The sequence below is a fragment of the Heterocephalus glaber genome, unplaced genomic scaffold (genome assembly GCF_053883595.1).
Source record: "Heterocephalus glaber isolate CG9 unplaced genomic scaffold, H.glaber_assembly_v1.0 deba00001429, whole genome shotgun sequence".
Classification (NCBI taxonomy): Eukaryota; Metazoa; Chordata; class Mammalia; order Rodentia; family Bathyergidae; genus Heterocephalus; species Heterocephalus glaber.
The window spans coordinates 31,168,742-31,180,998 of NW_028258294.1; the positions used below are offsets into that span (position 1 = coordinate 31,168,742).

Sequence of the window (12,257 nt, forward strand, 5' to 3'; positions counted from 1 at the left end):
CGAATAGATAAGAGATTCATAAGCCAACTGTGCCACATCAAACATTTCCTGTGAAATACATTTTGTTACATTGAAGTTTATCTTCAAACTCACTCAAGCTAAAGGAAACTCATTTGCCTTCATGCTGAGGTGAAGCCACAGATATTTGTGGTGCTCAGAATTGATACATTTTATCATATATCATATATTACTATGTGACAATATGTTGTGACACTGCATATTAATGAGTTTGCCTCTTCTATCCTCTTGTTTTCAAATGGGAAAGGCAGAAGTTCTGAACTCCACACAGACAGCTTTACAAAGAAAAGAACTGGGAAGGAAGCTAGGATATCTCAGCATAAACAGAAAAGAGGAAGGGAAACTGACATTTACTTGGAGCCTGTTTTTACAAAAACCATCTCTGGTAGTAGAATAAGCCCAGTTTTAGGGATGGGAACTCATACTTACAGTATGAGCTCAAGGTCATACAAACAACCTACTAGAAACAGCACCATGGAAGGTATATTGAGATAGATTTCTGATACAAAACTACATTTTCCAATGGTAAGCTGTAATTAAAGCCAAGTATATATAGATTCTTAAGGTAAAAAAGTACTTAGGAAAGTGATGTAAATATTCTTATTTCCACTAGCTACTTAAAAACGGGTTTGAGTGTGTGGGCGATATGGTATAAATGAGAAGTGATGGAAGGTGTAGGGAACAAGGAGAAGCTGGAAAAGTTATAATCAACATGGATAGACATACAAATACATGTACAAATAAAACATGAATGCAATTAGGTTTTTTCTTCTGTGCTGAACCAACAAGCCACTAATCCCTAAATCAGTTTTCTGATTTAATTCTGTAGCTCTGTAAATGTATATTTTTGGAAATGTACCCAAGAGTAAAAAGTGTGAGAGGGCAAGACATCAGCTGGCTGAAAGGTCAAAACAATTACCATAGTTTTACTTTCTCAGACAATCACATCATCTAAACAACAGGCCTGTGGCCTTTTACAAGCCCTGCTTAACATTCATCTTACGGAATAAGGAAATATGGCTGGGCTCCGCCAATCTCACCCTGTTCACAGCTATGTAAGCTGCACAAGGAAGTCCTCTCTAGGGTTGGCTACTTCCAGATGCATTTTTATAGTTTTGTTTCTAGCACAAATCTCTCTCTCTCTTTTGTACGCGGGATCGAACTCAGGACCTTGCACTTTCAAGGCAGGCAGCAGCACCACTAAGCTAAATCCCCAGCCCACAAACCTTTTTCTCATGTTTCTGAAAAGTGTATAGCATTCAAGACTTTTTAAGAAAGGCCCCCTTATATACCCTGTAGTGTGCACTGTTCACTGTGAATTGGTAATACTTTCTCTTGGCAGAGAACATCAAGTTGACAAGTCCAAAAGCTCAAGCTGACCCTTGCAACATAGGTGACACGTCTATTCTTGAACTTGTTGGCAAAGAAAATGTTTAGGAACAAACTGGCAAGGAGGTTTTCAAATACCAATAACTGGGTTGGAAAGGTAGTAATTAAAGGCAGAAATACTCATAAAACATAAACATGATGACCTTGAACTAGCACTGGATGCAGGGCTGAATGAAGAACTCCTAGGTATGTCTTTTTAGAACTATGGACCACATCTTTGGCTAAATGTAACTAGAGAGTGACATATGTGTGTCCACTTTTGGATGTGTCAGCCCCTCCCCCAATCACAGTTAGTTGATGAAATCTATTTTTAAAAACATACACAAAAATGGGAGAAGGTTATGACATTGAACACACAGATAACAAAAGGCCCGTCACCTAAGAGTTTACACTTAGGAAAAAAACACAGCACTATAGAGTTACTGGTTAGGGGACCACTTTCACTTTTACCTATGAACTATTCTCTCACCAAGGCTAAATTTAGAGCTCAAATTTGAGCTAAAATGTAACATTTGCTTATAGGTTAATCTGTGATCCACAGAAGGGCTACAATTTTCATGCACTGCTGACTTAGGCCCATTAATTCAGGAAGAGCAGAATGCGTGCTGGCCTACGTGGAAAGTTTCCATCAGTTTTATTTTTTGCCTTCATGCAATTTACAAGCAAACAGAAAGGGTATATTTTCAGTACAGTGCATTAAGGGTTTTACATGTTCAACTTCCATTAATAATAGAGTGTTGAAAAACCTAATCCACTCTGCCTCTTCAGTACCACTTTGTTTTAGTTAAATGCTTTTTTATGTTCCTAATGAACTGTTTACCAGTTGTCAATTACACACATAAATCATGAAGAACAAGCTAAGGACTTGCTATACCTGAAATTTCTATAAAAACAATCATATGCTAAGCCACAGAAAATACATCATCAATTTTAACAACTTAATTTCCCAGTTTACTTTTTAGGTTTCTGTACCTTAATGGCTGAAAAAGTAAACATGAATCTTGCTTGTAGTATTATATGGACAAATGTCCCCTCTATTGACATACATGGTATTTATGGGCATATCATGTAGCTATGGGCAGCTGAGCTATCTTTGTACATTCTGAATCAAATGGAAGGTCTATGTGCCAAGATCTGTCCCTGGGTGATGGAAACTTATAAACAAATCCTGTTCCCTTTTCTTTGCCCTGAAAGAGGGCCTGTAGAGTTCTCAACAGGTGGAATAGAAACCCTGGGATTCCACGGATACCTCTAGAACTCAGGCATGTAGATTCTGCTAGGAAGAAGATCTTGTGTACAAAGAATATGTCAAAATACCAAAAAACCCAGATGGCTGATTCAATAGCCCAGAGCTCATCACTTATATTTTAATTATGTTCATAAATCAAAATGTTATAACCCACCAAATCTTTTCTGAAATAGAACCAGACTCCAAGATTTATTTTTAAGTAATGAGGTAAAAAGCCTAATACGTTTTCTGGGGGATCATTTTACGCCTTGGTTGTTGTCGTAAGGCACAAAGCTAAAAGCCAGATGACACTTTCTACCCAAGTGCAACAGCTGTCCAGAAATGTATCACTCAGAATAGCATAACGTCATTATAAAATGGAACTGCTATATAAAAATAAGAAAAACAGGTCTGTGCACTCAAGGATCATTTTAGCTATAGAGATGGCATCACCAACAGCCAATCAATTAGGTCGAGGGTTCTGAGGTTTTCATAATACACTGTAATTTTTAAAAACCCTATAAAAGACACTTAGCAAGACTGCTACAGCAGAGAAAATTTGTTCATTAGTCAAAGTTGCACAGAGGGTTAAATATCAGGAGGCTTTAGGTCACACTACAGCAGCAACCAATTAAAAAATAATATTAAAAGACATTCTGATTTGATGAGACTTTCTTTAAATGTACTTTACACTCTCTATGAAGGGGAAAATATAAAAGGAAACTCTTAAAGAGGTTAGAATGGCTTGCTGGCAGATTACAATTGATTTCATGCCAGTCTGACCTTGTACTATACGCTACGATCTTTTCAGAAGATGAAACTCAAGATTCTGTAATCTGTATTTCAATTTCCTATGTAAATGAAAAAGCATATCTCCTCTTTAGAGTTCAACACTAATACACAGCAGGTCTTTGAAGGTTTTAGTTTTTTAAAAAGGTATTTTGCAGTTTGCTTGTGACTGGGATGTCACCCTTCCCATGTGGCACAGAGAAGAGCTGAGGCAAGAGGGAAACTGTCCTGATATGCTGGTAGGAGGCCCAATATCCCAAGGGTACTTGCCACCTTCCTTCTCTGCCAGAGAACTTCTAAATCAAAGGATATGGGCATTGGATGTTCTTCCATGTGCTGAGCACAACCAGGCCAATGAGCTTCAATGCAAATCCGTGTCTGCAATTGCATTTGGGACACAGGCTCTCCGCTCTATGTTTGTTACTTGGATTTCATCCAATATTTAGAAGTACTGGTGAGTGTGGGATGTGAAGACTGTTGATTAAGGGCCAACTGTTTCAAATCCTACTCAGGGAAACTCAAGGCCAGCATTGTCACGGATGAGATCAGGATGGTGGGGAGAGGGTCTGGGTCAGCCTCTGTGCATTCAAGCAAGGAAACATTGACTGAACAGTCTTTCCAAACATGGAGGATTATTGCAGTTTGGAGTAGAAGGACAACATGAAGATTAACCTGAGATTTGCTTACAGTATGGCTGTCTAAACTGTTGGGAGAGGATAACTTTTAACAAAGAAGGACGATGTCTTGCATACAAGGTGACTGGGACTACTTAGAAAAGAGAATCACAAAGGCCGGGGATTTAGCTCAGTGGTTCCACTGCCTGCCTTGCAAGCGCAAGGACCTCAAGTTCGATCCCTGGTACAAAAAAAAAAAGAGAGAAGAGAATCACAAGGCACTCTTAGTAAATATCTGCAAAAGGCTTGCTTTCTATTGTCTTCATATGGTCATGAATAATTTGCACTGTCATTTAATTTTGTTTGCTCAAGAGGTGAAAGACCTCCTGCAGTTACATGTAGTGTATGAATTACAGCGACTAAACTGTAGTCCTGGAAGAAGGCTGGATTATTAAGAGAGTGGTGATCAACTCTGGTAAGATTGAGGTGAGACCAAAGAGCATGTGGTACCACATTGCTACAGCTGAATGTTATTCTTCTTGTTTAAAGGTGGAAGTAATTTTGTGGACATCAAAATTACTATTCACTCAACAGAACCAAATTTTATTCTGTGCTGTTGTGGCAGAAAGTTACATTCCCAATGGTTTTGAAATGGGGTACATACTCTCCTGTATCTTTAAAAAATTTTTCAAAAATTTGGAAGTAAATACCGGGCAAATCACACTACACAAGAGCATTGTCTCTGTAGGAAGATAGGCTTTTTGCTTTGTTTTGTTTTTAAATTCCTGATAAACTACAACAAGCCCAGTAACTGAGACACAGCAGGCATTCAAAATTTATCTACTGAGTGAATGAATGAATAAATGAATGAATGAGCAAGTGAATGAGACAGTGGAACAATGTTGGGGCATGGGTTTCTACTCCCAGTTCTACTACTGATTAAAAAATAAATCAGAATGTGAATTCATCTTAACCCTCATCACAAAATATCCATGCTTTTCTTTTGGAAGATTGATCTAGCTTCCAAAAGCTGACGTTCAGCCAGTGTTCTGGGTTATGCACTTCCACTTCATTACACATTTATTTAGCACTTCTGGTGCATCTCAAAGTGGTGTCCTAAGGAAAACATAAAAAAAAAAATGTTGGCCACTAGTTTTAGAGGCTCGCTTCATAACCATTTAACCTTCTACAGAATCAAAATTTGACCTTGAGTAAAAAAACATGAAGCAAAGAATATATATTTAAAGACTAAGTTTCACCATGTATGTATTTGATGTCCATAGCAAAACAGATATATCTTGAAAAAATATATTAGGTCAGTGAGAAGAGACCTAGTAGAACAGGCCCCTTGCTGCAGGGTGCAAAAGTCTTTTCCCTAAAGGGTTTTCAAGTCTTGCTGATAACGTATGTGGCCCAGAATTCACTCTTTGTATACTGAATGTTGGTTACTGAGCCTCCTATCGTCTCTGCTATTGCAGAAAGAATCACCAAAAATGTATTGTTCATAGAGCATTGGAAACTTGGAACTGCCACTGCTCTGTGTAAACATGAAGAATAAGTTTAAAAAATTTGCTTCAATCAGGGAGTCTCCATGCCTTGATTATGCCTCACGAGGAATAATAAATAATGAAATAACCTCCCTGAAACCTAATTCATTGCTTAAAAAAAAAAGGGGTGAAAGGAAGAGCAGTTTCTGTTAAAAGAGACTGGAGATCAGACAAAAACAGGCCAAATCTGAAACCATCAGCTATTATGTTTTGAGAAATACAACCTGGAAACAGAATGGATAGGGAGAGGATTTGACAGAGGACTCGCTCTTGGAAACTAAGTCTTATCCTCCACTCCAAGCAGGAAAGATTTTCCGATTTCCAGGTTTTTCTTCCTGCTTCACTCCAGGGCACTATCAATACCAGAGAAACATTTATTTTGTCACAGATAAAGAACAAGTTTTGATCACCTCCTCAATGCCCAATTTTCCCCCAGTTGAGGGAAAGAAAGAAAGAAAGAAAGAAAGAAAGAAAGAAAGAAAGAAAGAAAGAAAGAAAAATACCCTACACTTCTCTGGACTGTAGATGAACAGGAATATGGATTAATAAAATACCTGGCTAAATCCAGTCAATAAAACTCATTTTGAAAACGATGCCCACAACTCTCAGATGATAATCAGAGCAGAGAAGGCATTCAAATACCCATTTCTTGGGGCTTTGTTTTCATTCTCCCTTTCAAAACTCATCTTAATTTTTTATCTTTTACAAATATATACAAAACTCTGACAAAATGAGGATTTTTGCAAAACATTTTAAACAGCAAGACTATGAAGGGTGAAATCAAAGACACACAGCAGTAATTCTAGAGCTTCCCATTCACCTCTGTCCAGAGTAAGCTTTCCTCCCTTCTGCACAGCAATCTAAATTCCATACTGAGGGTCACAGCTTCTCTTTGAATTCCCAGCTTATGTCTCTATGTGTTGCCACCTTGATGCTATTTAGACAGTTTTCTTTTAATGCACAGACAGTGAACTGTTCTCATTTAAACAGGCTTTTATTTGACAAGAGTGCATTCTCTCAGATCGGAAGCTCCACTAACCATGCTACAATTGTATCACGCGCTGCTATCATCAACCATGGTGTAAATTTGGGCAATATTACCTACACAGAAAAAAATGCAGAGAGATTTTAGGGTCATCTAGCTCAGAACATTAAAAAGCAAAACTGTTCTCTGCATAACATCTAAGAAAACAGAGCTTTGAATTCCAGCTCAAGAACATAATTATTTTCTGTTTTAAACATTTAACTGTGTGCTGCTGCTGTACCCTTGCTGGGTCTCACAATGAAATCTAGGAAACTAAGAGCCCTACTGTATGTTCTTCATTCCCAGCAATGTTCCTATGAGAAAACCTTATTAATGAGCTTGCAAACGAGCACCCAACAGGGAAATGTCACAAACAAGAGCGGCTAATGCCCCAGAAAATCAAATAACTGAACACTTGGCTGATTGTGGTGCCTTTCATATTTATAATAAAAAGGGGGGGTTTAATTCACTGATTCTGAAGGGGTCAACACCTTGCTGAACAAAACAACTCATTTACTTATATTTAGAAATCTCCAGATGATAAATTACATTGATGTTAATCACTTCAATGCATACTACACAATTAATATCTGTACTCACCAAAAACTTAAGGATTATTAAAAGTATGACAGCATACACATCTGGCTGATTTTTCACATAATTGGGCACAACAATTTCTCCTGGTACCAAAAAATAAGAGTGCTAACAAACAAACACTGCAAAATTCTGTTCAATTAATTAGGACTTGAATCCACACGACAAAACCAATTCCAAGTGGTAGCTCCAGCCTTGTTTTCTATGTACTAGGGAGATACACCATCTTAAAAGGAAAACTGGATTCCTCTTCCTTTCTTTTGATCCCTGCTTGCTTTTTTTCAGTCATATTTAAATAAGGAAACTCAATGGCACATGATTTAGGTTGTCACTATTTCATTTCCCTCTAACATTATTTTTTAAAAAGGATACAATTTATACAGAATTCAAATATATCACCTATCATTTAACCTTGTTCATGGTTAACATTCATTAATTCTAGAGGATACAGAGAAAGGTTGCCATAAACCTTAACTGCCCAAAATGAGCCAGGGTTAAGCCAGCTGAGCATACTTAATAGCATTTAGATCTGGTTAGATTTATCTCAAGGTAGTCTTATTTACTCAGAATAGAATCTGAGGGGCTTAATATTTCCTGGTGATAATGTTTACCCCTGAAAGGATAAGAAACACTTTCATGTGGTAAAGGAAAGGATATTTAAAAAATAGTTGTGTATTTTGAAAACATTATATATATGAAAACAAAACAATTTTACAGATATTATTACATAAGATTTTGGTTAGATTAAGGCAACAAAGTGACTGAAAGAAAAATAGGTCTTATAAAGTGTCCTTCAAATAGCTAGTTAAAAGAACTCAGAGGGATAACCAGATTCCTTAGATGGTAACCAAAATGTGAAGAATATGTGATTTTATTCATGTTTTCCAAGTTTATAGCTATCAAAGAATTTTAAAGGGTCAGTGAGCCCAAAAAGAGTAAAAATGACCAGCTTTAAGGGTTTGGTTCAATTTGAAATACAGGTATAATGTCACTTTTCACAGGTTATCCACCACAATTAAACACCCATTCAGACTGTCTACTGAACAAATTGTTCTAAGACTCGCATGCATTCAGAATCTCTTCTATTCTCATGGCCATCAAGATCTGGTGCTGCTTGTCTTCAGAGAAATGCCTGCTATGAGAGAATGGAGCTGAGTCTCATACCACTGGCAGATGTGTGGTATAGGGCCTGCTGACCAGTGCTGCTGGCACCTGAGATGGGACGCTTCTGCTGGTGCACAGCTGCTGGTGCTTAGGGAGAGGAAAGCTGGGAGGAAATGGTACAGACAATTCAATCCTATGTGAAGAAGCAATTTGAGGAATTCCTAGCTGACTCTGTGAAGTTCTTAGTAGCGTTCTAGGAATGGACAGCAGTGGACTATCAGGTGACCTTCTTCAACAATGACAGGCTTATTTTGGATTTCAATCCAGACCCTAAATTCTCATTCATATTAGTATAAAGCATTGAAATACTTAACTTTCATTTATAAAAAGAATTTTGCCCTGCATATATTCAAAAAATAGAATATTGAACATAAATTGTGAGGTAACTTACATTGGCTAAAAGAACAGAGGGTTGCTCTTCTGCGCCCCGCCTCCCCCAAAAGCCATGTTAGAGCTGGGAATGATTACTAAGTGCATCATCATCTTTGGAAGGTGTTAAATTAAAGCACTTTCCTGCAGGCAGGAGTCAGCAGTACTTTGTTAAACTGAAGTAAAATGGATTCAGATATACAGCCTTATTGCTTTTCTTGGAAGGACAAATCTCTCTTGAATACACAGATTATGGAAGGCAAGGTTTATAAGGATCATGATCTAGTCTTCCAAGGGACAGGAGGTGTACCACTTGAAATACTATGCATTTGGCAGTGTAATTTTGTAGTGAGTGGAACTATATTCTGTTTAAAAGATACTTTGGGAAACTACTTAAAAGAGTTTAGGGGTGGATACTGGGCGAATATCTACTCAGGACTCACAAAGGAGCTAATGTATTATTAAAGCTAATGGGCCCCTACAAGGAAAGTTAATGGATATTAAGTTTGCTTAAATGAATTACATATTAACAAAGTCACAAGAAATCTACTATCTGCCAATTTAGATAATATCTGATCATTTCTGTTTTCCCATTACAGGGACATTACACCACAATAGTTTTAGTGATATGAAAATTATAAGCATGATGTTCATAATGAAACTATATAATGAAGGAGATGAAATGAATTAAAAAGAAAAACCTGCATTATGTAATGTTAAACTGAGTCAAGCTAACAGAGTAGGAAAAGGTTGGAATGGGATGTCTCTTATAAACAACTTTTTATAACTTTTTCTGCTCCCTATTCTGTTCAGACAAAACATGTGATAAAGGATGTATACTACTGACTGGTGGCCTCCAAAGGTATGTTCAGATTCTAACCACTGGAGCTTGTGAATGTGGTCTAATAAGGAAAAACAATCTGTCTCTGCAGATATATTTAACCCTAGGATCTCAAGAGGAGACTATTCTGGACTGCCCGAGTGGGGCCTACAGCCAATGACAAATGTCCTGACAGGCAACACAGAGGAGAAGGCCACATCATGATGAAGAATGACTTTATGAAGCCAAAGCCCAGGATCTCTTGGAGCCCTTAGAAACCAGGAGAGGCAACAAAGGATCCTCCCTTAGAGCCTTTGGAGGTTATGAGGTGCAACCAACTCCTCAACTTTGGTCTTCTGTCTTCCAGAATTGTGAGAGAATGAATTTCTGTTGTTTTGAAGCCACCAAGTTTCTGGTAATGTAATTTATTACAGCGGCCCTAGGACACCAATGCAAGGATTCACAGAGGGTACTGGTTTTTCTTCATTTGATCCCCAATGACTTTTTCTCCTAATCAAACTCTTAGAATATTTTCACTGTCCATGTTTAAATGTTGCCTGAAAATTTTTAGAAACCAAGTTATAGAACCCTTTGATGAAAAGTGAGAAGTTGGCTACTTGGCTATAACTTGGCCAAGAGGATGGTTTTATGCAGAATCTAGATTATTTGTTTTTTGAAGCAGAAGGGTCTAAAGGAGATGAGAACATATTTAGTCTATAGAGCACCTTAAGGAAACAGCTTCATTCACTACAGTCCAGCTTTTACTGATGAAGCCATCAACACGTGGCACTGATCCCAGAATTCGACTTTCAACTCACTGTTGTAATTTAAGCTAAAACAGAGGAGGACAGGCAATTTAAAACAAAATGCTGATGTGGAAAAGGAATAGAATACCTCCTATAAAAAATCCACTGCTCATGATGGGATTAAAAGAGGAGGAAATTACCCTAGATTTTCAAATTGGCACAGAAATGACGACAGTCTTCATATTCAAAGAAATTAAACTTAAGTCATATGTTAAAGCAGATTGGAATCATTTTAGTTTTACATTTGGGTTAAATGTAGTATTTTCACACTCACATTGACACCTTCTATGGCAGTATTTCCTTAAGACAATCCTTTGACTATTTTTCTACCTAGACAACAGGTAAAAAATTCTATGGATGCTACATAAAATGTATGTATGCATCTAATACAGAGGCTCTAAGCAAGTGCCACATTATGGCCTCAGAATAAGACACCTGTGTACTCACACTGTACTTCTAGATACCGCTGGGTCTGCAAGTTGCCCGTGACTGCAGGGTGCTCCACCTGACAGATCACCGGGACCCCATCATCCTCTTTGTGTACCTTCAGCATCAGCTGACTGGTCACAGTGTACATGTCCGACCACTCTTCTACCTCCGATTTGCCTGTAAGACAGAAAACATATCAAGCAACCAGAGCTGGGGTAGTTTTCCATCAATCTGTTTTTAGATCCTCTTCCCTCTCCTAACAACAAACACTATTATTTTAATAAAAATGATGGAAGTCAGGGTCTGGGGATTTAGGTCAGTGGTTTTGCTGCCTGCTGTGCAAGTGCAAGGACCCGAATTCGATCTCCAGTACCAAAAAAAAAAAAAAATGACGGAAGTCATTTGGATAAAGAAATCTGTGGACACATGATAAAATAATTATTCTTCAATTTCCAAACTTCTCAACCTTAGAGAATGGTATTTAAGATCTCTTTAAACCTCAAATGCACTACTGTTACTGAAATATATTACATATGTTTCTTCTATCTTAAAATCTCCTATAAATAAGCTATAAGTTCAGCCATTTTGACATCTGGCAGCTCAAGGTATTCAGGAGAAGAAAAATAAAAGTGTTTTTTAACCCTACAAAGATCTGAACTTGAAATATCTATGAGGCTGTTGTGCTGTTTAAAAATTCCAAGATGTCATCCAAATCCCCTAAGTAATTCAATCAGCAGTAGAGATATAAACAACCCCTTTTGCCTACCCCCATCATCAACAATTAAGAGGGAAAGTAGCTAAATGGATTTACATAATTGAAATTGTAACTGAAATGTTTAAACTCTGAGACTTCTGGAAGGCCACAGAGAAGCAGTGGCAGTGGGCTAGAGCAAAGTAAGACATAGGGCTTCAGGCCAGATGGGAAACACATCCAAGAACACCCAGAAAAGGGGGAGGAGGCTTCCGGATGGAATGAATAGGCCAAGGCAGTCCCTTCCTCAACCCAGCACTCCCAGGAACATGGCACATCATTAACTTTCTTTTAATGTTTTGTACTTATCAGCACACATTTAATGGCTCAATTCACTTAGACAGAAAAGCAGAGGGGACATGAGAAACTCCTTCCTTTTAAAACTGTAACTAGGAAATAGGAGATTAAAACAGAACAAGCCTTTGGAAACTCAAGCCGTTATATATAGATTTCTATATCACCATTCTAAAAGAATGTATTCTTCTTCATACTGTTTATTTATTTAACAAGCACAGATATAGCACTTATTTGTCTGGGTGCTACCTAAATGTTTTATAAGTTTTCACTCATTTCATCGTCATGAAAATCCCATACAGTGTTTATTATTATTCCATTTTAAAAGAAGGTGAGGCAACCAACTAGTTTTTTGTCAAATAACTAGAGGATTTCAGCTCCAGAAGTCCTGTGTTTGGGGTTCTACTTTCAGGGTAACCCT

General features: G+C 37.7%; 1 protein-coding gene across 7 annotated transcripts in view; it reads right to left on the minus strand.

Annotated features, from left to right (window-relative positions):
- Nucleotides 1-12,257, minus strand: part of Cadm1 (cell adhesion molecule 1) — a 337,330-nt gene that overhangs the window by 43,247 nt on the left and 281,826 nt on the right. For all 7 annotated transcript variants that reach the window (XM_004856635.4, XM_004856634.4, XM_004856632.4 and 4 more), the window contains exon 5: nucleotides 10,810-10,968. In XM_004856635.4, coding sequence (XP_004856692.1) covers nucleotides 10,810-10,968 — 159 coding nt within the window. The remainder of the gene's footprint in view (nucleotides 1-10,809; nucleotides 10,969-12,257) is intronic.